Source organism: Ptychodera flava, chromosome 12 (assembly GCF_041260155.1).
Source record: "Ptychodera flava strain L36383 chromosome 12, AS_Pfla_20210202, whole genome shotgun sequence".
NCBI lineage: Eukaryota > Metazoa > Hemichordata > Enteropneusta > Ptychoderidae > Ptychodera > Ptychodera flava.
In genome coordinates this window covers 10,189,055-10,206,674 of record NC_091939.1, presented here as the reverse complement: position 1 = coordinate 10,206,674, position 17,620 = coordinate 10,189,055, and the positions used below count along the sequence as shown (strand labels likewise).

The window sequence follows — 17,620 nt, the reverse complement described above, 5'->3', positions numbered from 1 at the left end:
GCTATGTAGACTGTTTGAAAGGCAAGTGGTTTAGTAAATTACTTGCAATCTCGTATGACTGGTAATTTTGCTAGTTATTTAGACATAACTTCCCTCTGAAGGGAAGAAAAGCGTTACAAAAACAAATGAGGGAGTTACTCAAATGAAACTAAAACAGTGTTTCAAAGTACCGGTAACATTAAGAAAAAAAAATTCATACAAAAAAAACCAAAACAATAGCATGATTAATCTATCAAGATAGCAAAAAATCAAATAATGATTACATTCCTGATAGGCGTTCCATTCTCAATTCCATACATGTAGATATGTACTGTGCTAGAGGAATTGATATGCTAGTATTTTTCATTATGAATTCAAATTTGTTAGGCATATCATAAAATGTGGTGTTATATTTTGCAACTGCAGCAAACGAGATTTCTTTGGCTGGTGTAAAATTTGCAAGAAATGATGAAATGTTGTTCATCTTCTACACATTTGCTATCGCAGAGTTTGCAGATTCTTTCATGTACCAGAGTTTTATTGTGGCGTCCTGTTTCAATTTTTAATGAATGGTTACTTAATCTAAATTTGACAAGACTGTCTCGGAGGTCAATAATATTGATAGTAGAAATGTAATTTTCAAGCTCGATACTTTGTTTAGATATTCTGTATGTTCTCAATTTATTTTTTGCATCTTTATTCGTTCTTTTATCATCTTGAATTTCTCTTTCCCACAGTTCATCATATGTGCCTTTAAGTTTGCCATAAATTTTTGTCGATTCAGACCTAGTAATAATTTGATCGGAATTAACAAGTTGCATTTCCCCGATATTAGTACAGATTGACTCAATCTTACAATACCACTTGCTTTTCAGAGTTTTGTTAACAAGGAATGCTTCCTTTAACAGACAGTGTTCACTATTATTAAGTCTATTTAAGTATTTGATCATCTGTTTTTGAATGAAAATTTTGATGGGATATCGACCGAGTTCGCTGTATATTGCAAGTTTTGATGTGTTTCTTGAAATTCCCAATAAGAACCGGCAAAAGCTGAGGTGAACTTCTTCTATAGCTGATTTTGGGATACACTCGTGTCCCCATACCTCACCACCACACACAAGAATGGGTCTGATAAGTTTATCAAATACTGATTGTGCTAATGGGACATTTAGATTTCTACCAATTTTTTCTTTTAAAAAGTACACTGCTTTCATACCATTTTTCTTAAGATTTTCCTGTCCTATTTTTAATTTTCCATTTGCACTTAAGACCAAACCAAGGTAGTTAAATTGTTTGACTATTTTCAGCTCCTTACCCCCAATAAAAAATACGTCATTATCCAAATATCTGTTAGACTTATTAAATATCATAATATTTGAAATATGACTACAAAGACTATTTCATGTGCTGTACTTTATACTATTCTCTTTATACTAATGGTATAAATGCAATGGTATTTATGTCTAATACAATTTTATTTTAATCTGTTGGAATCTGCAACTATCAGTCAATAGGACGCAACCACAGCAATCAATCAATCTGAAATTCTGAAGTGTACATTGGTGATTTAGTAAGGGTTAATGTATCTAATCATTGAGTTTATGTTCGATTCTTGTTGTAAATATACAATGCATTTAGACATCTATAACTGCTTACAATCTGACTCAATATGAATATTGTTACAGGCACAATGACAAGATACTGACAACACACAGTTAGAGAAATGTATGCGTTCAATAAATTGAGACAATCTGTCAATGGTGGTGTAAAGAGAAATAATTTTATTAAATATCAAGACAAAAAATTTTCAAAGGAAAATTCTGATACACAACAATAAACTCTGGTACAAATATTGCTTCATAAAATAGCTCACTTAGAACTTTATCTCTTGTGACTTGGCAGTATTATTGATATTGGAAAGCTAGGCTCCCCATGTTGATGGATTGCACTCAAATTTGGCAATCTTATACCAGCTGAGGAGCCGGAGAGCAGCATTTAACAACTGGAACATTTCTTGTGGAGTTGCTCTATAACTGTCAGGTCATGACCAGCCGTCTGTCATATATCTTTTAAGTTTTGCCGCACACATTGTTCAGAGTTCATTGTGGGTTCAACTAGGACACTCATTAAGTTCCATGAAATATTAATTGATGAGCCTATATAAGTATGTAGCTGTGTATCTTCTGCTTTCTTCGCATTGTCCTGTGGCAGCTATGTCATGGTATTGAATAAACAGGTTCAATTTGTATTAAAGATCAGTTTAAGTCTGCAATTTGCTGTGAATTTTTTAAGATATTTACAAAAAAATAATAAGATCTTCAAAGGTCTGCAAACATCTCTCAAATTTTGTCGTGATTCAGTACTGACTCATGATTTGAAATTTTTTTCTGAATTCTGTCCCTGATTTTAAGTGCCTTGTACCAAACCAGCAAAATGTGCAATTCTTGTCCCTGGATATGTTTCAGCCTCTTGCAACATCCTGTACATGAGGAACAGGTGAATGTAAGATGCTTCCAAGTTCTATGGTACCACATCCTGTTGAAGCCTGTCATTTGCAGCTATATATTTTGAAGGACTTGACTTCAGGTATGTTTCACACAATCCTGTACAGCTCCCATATTTACATGATAATTCACATGGATATATTCACTTTGAACATGATTTTTTACCATACCCCATAGCACTGTTCACTCATTGCCGTACACAATTCTCTGTTTCAAATGAACACTGTACAGTTCCATTGTCAACGCCATTCAATACAATCCGGTAGAACAAACCAATCTGCTGACATCTGATCCTGTAGAACAAACCAATCTGCTGGCATCTGATCCTGTAGAACAAACCAATCTGCTGGCATATGATCCTGTAGAACAAACCAATCTGCTGACATCTGATCCTGTAGAACAAACCAATCTGCTGGCATCTGATCCTGTAGAACAAACCAATCTGCTGGCATCTGATCCTGTAGAACAAACCAATCTGCTGACATCTGATCCTGTAGAACAAACCAATCTACTGACATCTGATCCTGTAGAACAAACCAATCTGCTGAACTCTGATCCTGTGGATGGTCTAGAACTTCAGGTGACAACTCAAAGGATGATGTACATGTAATCGCATGACTGAAATATAAAATGACATTGGAGGCAATTCTGAGTAGACATGCAATTTCTCAAAACTGAAACACTTGTAAAATGTATGTATGTTTTGGACTAAGAAGCATGACAAAATGAGTGAGTATGAGACATATTTGTATGTCTACCAACAAAAGATTCCTGGAAATGATTTTCCATCCGCTCAGCTGTGCAGAAGTCAGCTAAAACAACCTACTGCACAGACGTTTGCAACGATAATATCAGACACTGCAGTTTGAGAAACAAGTTATGCTTAATACAATCCTAAATTAACATGTACTTCCATACTGTAAAACTACATGGGCTATATTAAAGGCAACAGTCATGTAGACAAAAACTTTGCACAATAGCATCAGAGTAAAGCATGATAGATCCCTTTTTGTATCAATTTCACAACACATAAAATTGCAATTATGAGTTTACAAATTTAACCCTTTTCCTGCCAAGTCCATATTTCACCACCAGGTCAAGATGGTTAAAATTAATGAAACACAACGTATTCCATATGATGTATTTTAACATAATACTGTACATTTGAAAGCTGTTGAAAACATCATACTGTAAAGTTGATTTTTTTTGGACAAAAGATGCTATAACATACCAAGCCAAGTGTGGGAAAATACATCATGTTTTGGCTCAATACCTCTTTTTACTGACTTGGCTGATGGGGAAGTGATACAGTTATTACTGTCTGGCAGGAAAAGGGGTATATATGCCTAAAATCAAATAAAGCTTGAAGAAAATGGCTAACAAAATTCATCAATATGACAAACATGAGCTTCAAAAATTACCATACCTTGCAAGACATCAGAAGATTTTTGCTGCCAAACTGATCAACGACAGAAAAGATTGATTCTCCTATACATGAACTGCCGTGCTGTTTGACTGCATCTGATAACTGGATTTTCACATGTGACAGAGTCAGACAGTCTTGCTGTGATCAAAAAAAGACAAAGCATCAAGTGATCAAAATAGCGACTGGTGAAAGAAATATATAGTTATAAAATATTTTATGGAATATATTACTTGTACCATGTTTACAATACAACGCTATCAATATGACTTGAACGTAGGTGAGTTGTATAGAATTTGAAAAATTTACTATATTTGGTGATATCACAACAATCTATGAGATAGAGAGAAGCTGTGGTAAAATTAAAACTATCACATGATGAATGACTGAGCAAATTAGCTACTAACAGATGTGACAGCATTCAAAAGCTACTGTGCAGCGTGCTGGGAAGGTTATATCTGATTGGTCGATTGCCACTATTCACAATAACTTAGGAGGTCTTTTTGTATTATTTTATTATGACGGTAAGATTCAGCCACCAAATTGGATATCAGCTTCCGAGACGCTGCACATCAGCCTTCAAAAGTATTATAGTAGATGTTTTAATTAGAGTCACCTTTAGCCCTTATCCTGTCAGGCATATCAATTCCCTATTTGCCAATGGGGTATTGAGCCAAGACCTGTTCATATTTTCATTGACTTGGTATGATATGTTAAAGCAGGTTTAGTCAGTAAAATTCACATTTACAGAATCTGTGTTTTGAGGGGCTTTCAAATGTTCACATCTTTGTTGAAATGCGTCAAGCTATGCCTTACTGGCTTTAACCAACTCGACCTGCTGGTGACATATGAATTTAGCAGGATAAAGATGACAGTAGGATAGGAGATGATGTCAACAACAAATGTGACATCATATCTACAGAATGAAACATCACTCTACAATAAAACATCACCTGTATGTAACAAACATTGTTTCAAAGGAAACCAAAAATTTTGGTTTATCATCTCACCTCTGTATCAATTCTTATTCCACAGGCACAAAATATCACACTCTTATTCTGCAGCAGTGGATTTCTGTGAAAATACAATCATGAAGAGCAACTGAGAAACTACGCCAAAGTTTGAACAAGGTCAAGACCAAAGTTGATGCTGCAGAAGTTTTGTGAATGTTTGTTTGCCTATTGAGGATGCACAAACTGAACATTTTTACCCTCTCTCTGGAATACGGATATATGGGGTCTTTAGAAGCCAGAGTTATGAAAACTCTTATTTTGCAAGTGTTGAGTAATATTTTGTATGCAGAAATTTACTGACTGATGCAAAGTCCATGAAATCAATGATTAATTGGCAAAATTGCCAAGCAATGATATTTGGGATGAGGATGGACAAAACAAGACAAAAAATACATACAGGCACATAAAAAATCCAGATGTGATAATTCTGAACAGTTACATTGTGAAATCTATTGCATTTCAACCATACACAATTTAATGTCTACTACACAGAATGATATAGAATATTATACAACTGCTATATGAGACGACTGGGGAGACAACTTTTTCAAAGACAAAAGTTACATGTACAGGAGACACATAGCCTGACTAACCTTCTGCACACAGGGCAAATGAGTTCATCTGTATCGAGTTGCTCCACTGCTGCACACAGTGAATCTTCATCAAACTTAACACTGGAATTATACTGCGCCAAGAGATCTTGCTCTGGAAATTAAAAGCCGCAAGACCATCATTTCCCAAATCACCTCTTATGGTTAAAAAGTGAATGGTCAAAGACATGAGTATTTAGAGAAGATACGATTACAATCCAGGAGGATTTCACTTCTAATAAAAATGTACAGAGTAAAAAACCGTCATACCTTCCCTGAGAAGCTCTGCTTTAATTTCTTCCATTACAGAGAAAATTTCATCAAAATTATCAATGCCATCTGTGACCTGAAAATTAAAAGGCCAACAAAAAGTCAACTCTCCCTTCTATTTCATGAACTGTTTATCTGTCTGAAAAAAATTACTGGTATAGGAAACAAACAATGTAGCATCGGTGCTGTCAACCTTTGACCGTGGAACTGATTGGATGACCTCAAAACAGTTTTCCAAAGGGTACAGACTATAATGAATTTCATGTGTTGTTCTGGAGATGGATTCAGAATTGGTTCTGAGATAATTAGCAGACTCTTACTTATACAAGACGGTATTTCTTTTCTACACATTGGCATCTAATAACTTCAAATTGTTCTGTGTTTTATATGACCTGATAGTACATCACTGTGTAGTTGCAAAAGCATACAGTGCGATTAATTTCACAGCAAAAACCCAGGTAGTCTACATTCATGCTCGGTGTTTCGATCAGCACTCCAGAGCTCTTTTTCATGCCAATATGCTATTTCTGCTACACTTAATGGAATGCTACGCACTGGTTCTGGAGTTTCAATCCCTTGAAGCCCATGGCTAGATATTACTGGTAGACTAAGACAGGTCACCACTTTATCTTTCTACTTCAAAGTATTGTTAAGTGACAGAGCTCCCTCAAAGTGAGGGATTAGACACACGCTTTAATTAACAGTAGGATGGTGAAAAATTCATCTGTTGAACAACAATGATATTGTGATATGGCTACAACTCACATCTGGCAAAACATTGGGTACATTTTTTCGCATTGAAGGAAGATTGTGTTCTCCTTGTAAGATCTTCCACTCTTCTTCCATAACATCACCGACACAGGAGAGATTTCCTGAGCTCTGTGGTTTTTCACACGTTGGCTCTATTCTCCGCAGCTTGTCCAGAAGGTTGCCCCTCTTTGTGCGAAGTCTGTCAAAGCATCTCTGAAAGTGATAGAAATATTAAAAAAAGAAATGTATAAGTCAAGACCAGTTATAATTAATACTATTGCTTTCATTACTTATTCACATTTTCTTGGAAAACATCTACCATTTTCATGATCCCTACTTAACTTAGATTCTGATAATTTCTATGGTATGGACCCAACATTTTGATTTACCATTAAAACTTTTTTATTCAGCAATATTATACATACTGAATCCTCCACTGGATTGCCACTTTCTTTCATTGTCAAGTTTTTTCTCTAATAGCATATGCCACCAGGATAAGGTCATTTTTTTAAGGGGAGAGTGAGGTCATGAAAATGGCTTTACCTAAATCCTGCTGAGGATGAAGTATCATAAGAGGGAAGAGACGTCAATAAATGCTTACCATAGTGAGAACATGAATTGTAAAATATTAGGGTTAAAAGCCCAATATGAGGTGAAACCCCAATCAAGACATGCTGAAGCAGCCTAATGTAACCACGGACGCTTCGATTATCACTTTGCGAACCCTTGATATATACAACACAACAAGGAAGGAAGAGACGATCAAAGTGCCTGTGTTTGTCACACTGTTATCATACATGTCAAAGGTCTTGTTACTGTTTCCATATAAGAAACTACAGAATGTTGAACTTGAAAGGTGTAGGTTTCTATAGCATAACTGTCTACAACTTTAAACTTACGAGCAAGTATCTATTTAGGGGAGAACCATTTGATTTCTGGGGGGGATATGGAGGATTTTGAGAAAAAAAAATTGTCACCAGGTGCAATAGAAGGAAAAAAAATTGATCCTGTCATGTCCTGAGAAAAAAAAAATTGTCATAACAGACAGAAGTGAAAAAAAAATTGTCACAATGTACCAGAAATGAGCAAAATTTGAAACTTATTCTCATGTATTCTTTGTCGGCGCGTGCCATAGGCGGCGCAAATGTTTTTACCACAAGCAATTCTTATGTTTTTTTCCCAGCACTTATGATATAAGTATGCACTACATAGGTCTACTTTACACCTCAGTGCACTCAATGTTTTCCTTCCCTTTTCTGACCCAAGAAATCATATTTTATTTTGCACCCCCTCTCGTGCTCTCCCCCTTGAGTCTTCTACAGTTTTACTGGTAAAGACAAATTGAAAATACCTCTCAGATTGCACTACACTGCACCGTGGCGCACATCAATATTTCAAAATTTTCACAGGATCTAGGACAAAACTGAAATGTTGTGAATTCATCCTTTATTATCACAGAAACATGTTTTAATTGATCTCAGTTCAATGACCATTTTGACTGTTAAACATATCATATTCAGGCTTTTCATTAGAAGCTGGCAGCTGGAGAAATGACACAAGAAGGGGACAGATTTTCCGTTCCGTATATTCATTTGTCTTCAATCTCTGGCAAACAGAACTTTTTCACAAAATGTATTGTCATTGTTTGGTTGTTGAATATTGTGACTCAAACACTGATCATGCAAAAAATGTAAAAAAATATCAGTGTTCAATGTCATTTTCAAACAGTTTTACCGAGTGCAAAATAAACTGAAACTCCTCTCAGATTGCACCATTAAACACATCAATTTCTCAAAATTTCCAATACGAGAGGGGGAACCCCCCTCTGGTGCTCTCCCCCTTGGGGTGTTCTAACAGTTTCACTTATTAAAAAAAATTGAAAAACCTCTCAGATTGCACCAGACTGCACCATTGCACACATCAATATCTTAAAAATATCCATACAAGATAGGGGAAAGCCCCTGTAACACTTTCCCCCTAAGCCTCTTGCGTGACTTTGAATTTCATTTTGATGGGAATTCACCTTTTTTGAACCATCATGAGATAACTGATGATAGTCTAGCAGGGTACATCAGGATTTGAAAGGTCTTTACTGTTGCTGTATTTTGTAAATTTTACAATTACATGTATTGGTATTTAACTTTTCTAAGTGGGGGGGGGGGGTCAGTCAAAATTCAGAGTTAGAGAGGGAGTTACTCAAATTCATCATGGTTGGCGAGGTGGGGGGGGGTCACTCGAAATTCTGAGTTTCAGGCCGTAAATAATGACGCTCCCTTATATACAACGCATCACAAACTTGATGACCAATAAAAAAAAATTTGCATTGCTACTCCATTTGAAAAAAATTGATGCAGGTCTGACAGTAGAAAAAAAAAAATTGCTGTCACTCTGACAGGAAAAAAAAAATTTGCTCCCATACCACTTCCTCCACCCCCCCCCCCCACCATCAAATGGTGCTCCCCCTTAAATGTTTCCACTCAATACACAAAGCTTGGGCTGCTTGCATTGCAATACAGCTATATTCTGTACGAGTGCTTATAGCATATAGACAACACGATCTACTTTCACATTTTTCAACGCGGATGACCAGTTTTTGTTTTGGTTAATGGCAATTCATCCCTAAGACGTTCTTTTTATCTTTAATTGGTTGACAACTTCAAAACTGTCCTTTGAATGAGCAAAGCTCCCTTGCTGCATATTCTGGAAACGGTGGCGACCAGATGACAATTGCACTTCCTCCTTGGTAAACTACAGTGCACATTGTAGTTTGTGTTATGGCTTGACCCGTTTGATAACAATGGGGACCCAAGGGAGACCCAATCAACATTCACGATTCCACAAACCCCCAGAGTTGCGACCTGTGTCAAAACAAACCTCTCCACGCCGGGGATGGATGTTATCAGAATGTACACGGTACAACGACAATATTACAAAACCACAAACATATTTTCACAAATGGTCTTTCCTAACCCTTCTGTATGTGTCCTTCCATGGTGGTGTTTTACCCTTGTAAAGACTTCTGTGTTTAGTTAGTCTCTCGTCTGCAGGTGACCTGGGACTCGACGGGGAAGCCATGTTGGGGAAATGTTAATCACGCGCTGCTCCAGATTCAGATTTCGATTCAAATTCCTATTTCGCACCTCAGATCGGGGGAGGCGAGAGGGAGGAATCGAGCACATGGAACTTAGTCTCCACTGTCTCAGATATGTTCTTGTTGTTTGTTTGTTATCTTTGTTTGTTTACGAATACATACATACATAGAGAAAACAACTATATGGCTGAATCATGAAGATGTTTGTTTATTTGTCTGTTTGTTTGATTTGTTTGAAAGAGCAAAAAATAAAGAATAGAGTATAGTCCGGCAGCCAAATCCACTTTTTGTCCTGAACCTTGTGTTAGGGTCTTAAGTTTTTTTTAAACCGGATTTTGCTAGTCAAGATAACCAAAGTGAAAAAAATAGTTACTGGATCTCTGTCAGTATTGAGCAATTTTAGATAATTAGCATAAACAAAATGGCCGCCAAATTATCACAAATTACCATTGGAAGCAGTAGAAGTAGGCTTTATATTGTTAAAGTCTGCTAGTAAAAGCACATTTCTATTAGTGCTTCAACTAAAAAAGGTTAGTAATCATAGATGAATAAATTTAAATACTCATTTGCATAAATTAACACATAAACAGTATTTTATAGGAAAGTTTGAACTGTACCAAAGTAGATTCTAAACAATGCAACAATGAATGCTAAATGAATTGGTGCGGCAAAGGGGAAGGCAGCTCCACACACCATACTATTTTTGCGGATATTCAGTGTTTTCCTATATTACTCGTAATATGTTTAATATTTTCGTCTTCTATAATTTTGGACACAGTGTTGGGACACTATGGCGAAACAAAAAGTCTAGGCTCTCTCAAACATTATACGCGAGCCCGAACACAAATATAACCAGTCTAATAACTGGCAAACGAAAATACCAAAACAGTCTTACAAGGAATACAATCTCTAACAGAAAGAGACCAAATACAACAAGCAAAGAAGCTCCTCGGCCGTTTCGAAGAAGAGTCACATAACAACTTACACATAAACTCAAAATATAATGCGCAGTCAATGTAAACCCCCACCCCCCCCCCCCCACCCTCGGGCGATACGGGAAAAATGTGGGGGATTAGACCGTGTGTGCCATGAAACTGTGCCCGAGGGGGGGGGCAATTGCCTCGTTTTGATCCCCCTATTCCTTTGACGGACAGGCCCAGAAGATGTTCGTAAATAACTACGCATGCGCACGTATGCAGGGCCTGAAAATTACCCGAGGTCCCGGACCAGTGATTTTTTATCCCGAACCAGTACTAATTACCCCTAAAAAGTCCGCAGACCAATACAAAAAAGGAGCCAATTTATTTTGCAAGGGAATGTCCAGTGCTTTTCCCAGATTGTGTTCTAGTGTCTTTTGACAAAAATTAGAAACTACGTCCCCCCAAAATACCGAAGTTACTGAAACCATGGAGGTAGTAGCAGAGACGTAAAGCCAGTTACACTAAAACCAAGAGCCCATTCCATTGAGAGACTATGTCTTTTAGCTACAAAATTACAATAATTATCGCGTCTTTAAGTCAATCAAACATTTAAAATTTAGTCTATTTCTTTCATCACAACATAAACTCTAAAGGAAAATCAGTTACTCTATTACAGTTTGCGATTCATGTTATGAGCCAGGCGATGTGCGTCCACTAGCCACTGCACTGACGGGCCACGTACGCGTACTCATTTTACATGTAAAATTTAATGTGGTAAAAACCAGACCATAGCCTCAGCTAAAAATATCAGCAACCCCAAAATTGTGTGAAAATATTATATCTCTGTCTATCAAAGTAGTATTTTGCAGTAAAATTCTCTGGAAGGAGTCTCATTACAACTTTCCGATCGTCCGTGGCAAGCAGGCTTCTGAATTTAGAAGGTCACCATGCTGAATTCGTTATATAGTCAAGACCCCCAAGCTCGATTGTAGTTGACCTTAACAAGAACCGCCTAGCTTGTCAAAACAGCGTTATGGCAATTTGCTGTTGCTATCAAAGGAAAAAGAAGTCCTCTCAGATATTTGGTGTTTTCAACCTATTTTTACAATTTAAATGGAAAAGAATCAACCGCTGGGCAATTAGTAAAAATGAAGTGAACTTTATAGCAATAGTAAAAAGCATGTCAAGTGTGTGTACAAGAACTTGAGAAAACTACCAAGTAAATGTTTATGCAGTGTGTCTGTATTAAAAAGATTGGCAGTTTATGCTGTATGTAAATCCCAAGCAAATCTGATAGAAATGCATATATAACATGAGTATGAGAAATGAATCATTCTTGTATTGTTATGCAAATTTTTGAGGACCAGTGGATTTTACCTTGGGACCAGTGAAAAAAAAACAGGTCACTGGTCCTGGGACCAGTGGGAAAAAACAAATTTTCAGGCCCTGGTAATGGTATGTTGTTCAGAGCGGTAGCATGGCGGAAGGTGGCTGTCAAGGCCATGTGGGCCGGTAAGCAGCTTTTCAACTGGCTATTGATGAACGCGATGCAGCAATATTCAGAGGTGTGTATGACAGTATATTTGTGATTGATGGCTTAAATATCGATAACTAAATAAATGATTTTCATCCGCCGTGTATTCTTATGTTTTTGGAAAACTGAACATACCATATGCAAAATTTCTCACATTTTCCCACGTGAGCGTGACATTTCGGATGTTCACGATGCGTCCTCGACATGGTCCAGCACTAAAAAGACCTCCGGGTCAACTCTATTTTTGATAAAGCTTAAAGGGACAAAGTCAGTCATTTTTCATGAATTTGTTTGATGCGATATACTACTTATTTTGTTTGACATGTTGAAAGATACTGAATGAATGAGTGACCATGCATATATTCGACCCCAGTTTTATAAAAATTAAGTAAAACCATCGCGAAAACGAATTAATGGTCATGACCATGAATTCATTTTTGCGATGGTTTGCATGTATCGTGTCTAAAACCGGGTCGAATATAGCATGGTCAGCCATTCTTTCGGTATCTTTTGACATGTCAAACAATATAAGTAGTATCTCACATCAAACAAAATTCATGAAAAATGGCCGACTTTGTCCCTTTAAATTGCTTGTGTATTGGAAAACATGTTCGGTCGCGACGGGATTCCTTTTTATGTCCGCTAAATGTATTATCAAATTTATTCATGATGACCCATATAGCTAGGGAAACAGTTCTGTTTCATCATTGTGATCATTCTGATCATCTGTTCTGTTGAGTTTTACACAGTATCTTTCTGCCGTGTATTGTGATGAATAAACACGGATCATTGTGAATTTTAATTCCTCTGCTTGTTTTAAATCAGTGCATGACTGATGTAGAATGTGTAATTGTGCTTGTAACATGAGAGCGAGAAGACAAAACAGCTGCACTTGTGAGATTGGACATCATGTATCTTGTTCATCAGCTTTAATTAGTTTATTGAGGCGACATGTCTTGTGTGATACATCTGGTGTTTTGATCTAACTAAATCATTTGTTCTAGCCTGAAATGTGTTTATGCCTGACAACATACAAGCAAACTAGACTGAAAAATATTGTAAATTTTTGCTCCAAAATAGGTGACGTGACAGTGACACCTCAACACTTTTATCTGGTCACAGTATAAGTGGCTGAAAAACAAATGCGAAAAGTATGTTATTTTCCTGGATCTATTTGTGTTGATTGTGATAGACATTTGTGAACAGCATAAATGTCACAAAACCCTGTTTTCAATGATAAAAATTGTTCTAAAGTTGAACATGAACTTTTTATATTGATGCAGGTTGTTTACGACATGAAAATTCCAAAGAGTGGTTGTGTGTAGGAATTTACAAATTCCCCACCCCCGTATGTGGGGGATTTACTTGGTTTAGGTGGGGATTTTCCGGATTGTCTTGCCCCAGGGGGTGGGGCATTTGGCAGATTTCACAGGACTAATTTCCAAATCCCCCACTAAACCCGAGGTGGGGGGAGTGGGGGTTTTACATGACTGGCGCATAAGTTGTTATGTACAAAAACTACTTCCCCAAACCAAACCAAAAGCTCTTTTTCAGGGCCACCAAATTTTTCAGCCAAAGAACTACCATTGAAATACGATGGCCAGGCTGCCATCATATTCAAAATACACACAGAGAAAATTTAACAGATTGAGGAAATCTTCTCTGATAATGGAAGCAAAAGAAAAGAATTAATAAAGAAACAAACAAAAAATAAGACGCAAACAGGCGTACCAAATACAAATCCCCAAGAACTCTAAATGTGTTAAAATATCTCTCGGAATATGAACAGCACGATTGGAACTAATTTGGGATAATTGGATTTTCATATTATATGGCTGAATGTTGCAGTATCGCAAATTACTCATAAAAACAAGTGTGCAATATAAAAGAAAGCAGATTAGATTACATTTGAAGATTAAATCGACATTACGTCACCATCCAATTATCCCAAATTAGTTCCAATTGTGTTAAACTATTAACTCCTGAAATGACATTGAATAGAGGCTTATCACTGGAAAATTCCGAAAGTCATTTCAATACAACCAAATCTAACATAATATAGGCAGAAAAATGCCATTAAAACACTATCAAATTGAACCATAACATTACCATAAAACCATTAGATAAAGACAGGGGAAATGGAATAGCAATATCATTGAAGAAAGTCACAGACTTTTAAGCCAAAAGAGATTACGATACAAAAGTGCATGTAAATGACAGCGACAACAAAACCAGAAAACTACACGGACATGTCAAAATATAAACAAATAGACAAATGATACGTTCAAATATCATGATCCCTTGAATACACATAATATGCACACCAACGCAGTATCCACTCCAAAAATTCATAAAAGTCACCAGCATCAGCAAAATTCATTTGTCGTCACGGTCCAAATTATTTATGGCTGCTCTAGCCCAACACACAAAATATCGGAATACATAAGATAGACTATTTCTTAAAACTGATTGTACAAAACCAGCCAATGTACATTAAAGACGCAACGGACTTTACCAACAAACTAAGCAAGATAACAATACAACATAATGCATTACTAGTCACTCTGGATGTAATCTCGATGTACACAAATACTCCCACAAATACTCCACAACGCACTGAAGCAAACTGTCACACAACGACACTTGAAAAGATCGAAGCGTTCCACCAAAGAATGACTAACAATATTTCTGCAACATAACACGGTTGAATTTAACAGAAACGTCTACCAACATATTTGTGGCTATAGCTGGGTTCACCAGTTTCGCCGGAAATCGCTGATACAACATTCTCCTACCTTGAAACTGAGGTCATTAAACTACACAGAAGCAGACTTTCCTGTTAAAACGATTCAGAGATGATGTTTCATGATCTATACGGGAACAGAAACTGAGCTGAAAGTGAATTTATGGCTAACATCAATAAGTTACACTGAACTTTCAAATTTACAATAGAGTATTCTCCTAGAAGTGCCATTAATGATTTACAAAGTCAACGATACAATAAAGGGAGAATTCTCGACACAAAAACTCACACCAAAATAACGGACCATTTCAATATCTAGCCAGAAACTCGTGCGACCCAAAAAGGTATTTTTACTGGTTTAATTAAGGTAAATTGCTGAGATATGCCCGTGTAACAACATATAATAATAACAAAGACTTTGACAAGAAAGTTGAATTTTCAACAAAAAACAAAAACAAAACAAAAACAAGGTTATAAGACCGGAAGTTGGACACACAAAGTGCGAATCGTACCTCAAACTAGGGAAAATCAATAATAACAAACATAATATACATACGCAACCAAATACAGTCCACAAATTAGAACAAACGATATAAAAGCACTAACAATGAAATGGAAAATAATTGAAAGCGATGAACGTCTTCAGTTTTTGTTCCCTGAAAAACCAATAATAGCATACAAGAGAAACAAAAATCAATGCAAAGGATCAACGAAAAAGAGAAAAAAACAAACAAATAAACACATAAGTAAAGAACAAGAGAGTTCAACAACATCCAAAGGAAAACAGGCCATACACAGACAATACAAATATACAATCTCACAATGGATTGGATTCAGATCCAAATATATCAACAATAGTTTCGTTACTAAATGAACAAATGTAATTCTAGAGGTCATACACGAACAAAATAAGGATAACAATATTAAGAGACTGAAGAAGATCTCACATTTAAGAGTTTCGAAATGCACGTTGAGATGGAGATGGAGTTTTGACACTACAGACCGAACGACGAATCGTCATAGTACATCCAAAAATAAACTAAACCCCCAAAAAATACACATATTAAGAGTAACATACGAAAAAACTGAACATCCTCAAAAATAGTATGGTGTGTTGAGCCGCCTTCCCCTTTTTACCTTTAGAGAACCCGAGTAACTTTGGAAATATCTTCTATAAGTCATTGTACTCCAAACCCATAGTCTTTTTCTGATACACAAAGTGTGACTAATCATGGATTCAATGTGACGTCAGCAGATTCCATATCAACCTCGAAAGTAGTGTAAATCACAACGTTTTTTTCTTAAGTGTACATAAAATGCATTGATAGTCGAGCTAGGAAAATGTTCCACCTTACTTAATCATTGTTTCGGTTAGAAAGTCACACTCAGGTTGGTTTCAGCAAAGGCATAAAGATCACTAACTTACTTAGAAACATAACAGAGGCTCTTGGCAGAGTGAAACACAATTACCAGAACACTGTCGGCATCAGTTTATATCTTTTTACAAGTAAACAGACAAGTACTCGACAATGGGCGAAGGCTAAACTAGTCGGCTGCTTACATGTCTGATTATCAACATTAAATTTGCAACAGAAAAAGAAGTTTATGTACGTGCAACTATTAAAACAGTGATGTAAAAGCTACTGTGTTAAAATAACTGCACAAAGTACAGTAAATGATAACAAAGTAGAGTTACGCTTAACAAGAATTGTTTACAGCTGGCCGCCATCTTGAAATTATGCAAATTAGCATGTCATTCAAATAATATATGCCAACATTTATGTTCCAGTTTGCCGTTAGCAACTGCTTGGTGATTAAACGAGAAAAACAAAGTTACAGTATGTATAAAGCCATTTGAGTCTTCTTTCTCATACAAAGTGCAATAAGCTGGCGGCCATTTTGATTATGCTAATTTTCTCAAATTGCTCAATGCTGACATAGGGCCAGTAGTTATACTTCTTTTTGTGGTGGTCTTGGCAAACGAAATCCACCAAGAAAAAAACTTAAGACCACAAAGCAAGGTTTACCCCACTGGCAGCTGGCTGCCGGACATGTTTACAGCTAGCCGCCATCTTGAAATTATGCAAATTAGCATGTCATTCAAATAATATATGCCAATATTTATGTTCCAGTTTGCCGTCAGCAACTGCTTGGTGATTAAACGAGAAAAACAAAGTTACAGTATGTATAAAGCCATTTGAGTCTTCTTTCTCATACAAAGTGCAATAAGCTGGCGGCCATTTTGATTATGCTAATTTTCTCAAATTGCTCAATGCTGACAGAGGGCCAGTAATTATATTTCTTTTTGTGGTGGTCTTGACAAACGAAATCCACCAAGAAAAAAACTTAAGACCACAAAGCAAGGTTTACTCACTGGCTGCCGGACTAGTGTTAATGAAAGCAAGAACAAGCACGCACACTCTAACACTCTGACAAACGCATTCAAGTTCAAATACAACATGAGTGTATTTGTCCGAGCACAGTGTGGGTGCTGTTCTGGCTTTCAATTTAATAGATTTGAACATAGAGGTAAAACGGACATATATTCAAGGTTTCGTCGTTTTGTTTTCGCTAAAAACTATTGCTCTATCTCTTCTAGAAAATACATTGTTTGAATGAAATAAGTATTGATACCATTATAAGGCTCCCCAAATATCAACCTCTTCATTTCCTATCGGTACACGTGGGACATACATACATACATACATACATACATACATACATACATACATACATACATACATACATACATACATACATACATACATACATACATCATATATATATATATCATATATATATA

The 17,620-nt window shown here is 36.4% G+C and overlaps 1 protein-coding gene across 2 annotated transcripts; it reads right to left on the bottom strand.

Moving 5' to 3' along the window:
- Positions 1-1,737: 1,737 nt before the first annotated feature.
- Positions 1,738-9,659, bottom strand: LOC139144943 (RPA-interacting protein A-like). Of its 2 annotated transcripts, XM_070715779.1 has the most exons (8): positions 9,500-9,659; positions 6,545-6,742; positions 5,780-5,855; positions 5,513-5,624; positions 4,917-4,980; positions 3,910-4,047; positions 3,045-3,101; positions 1,738-2,780 (listed from the first exon to the last, which is right to left on the bottom strand). In XM_070715779.1, exons 1-7 carry the CDS (start codon positions 9,602-9,604, stop codon positions 3,072-3,074), a joined length of 723 nt encoding a protein of 240 aa, XP_070571880.1. In that variant the 5' UTR covers positions 9,605-9,659; the 3' UTR covers positions 1,738-2,780; positions 3,045-3,071. The 2 variants fall into 2 exon arrangements, with proteins under 2 accessions (XP_070571880.1, XP_070571879.1); XM_070715778.1 differs by having other exon boundaries at positions 1,738-3,101.
- Between the last annotated feature and the right edge of the window lie 7,961 nt (positions 9,660-17,620).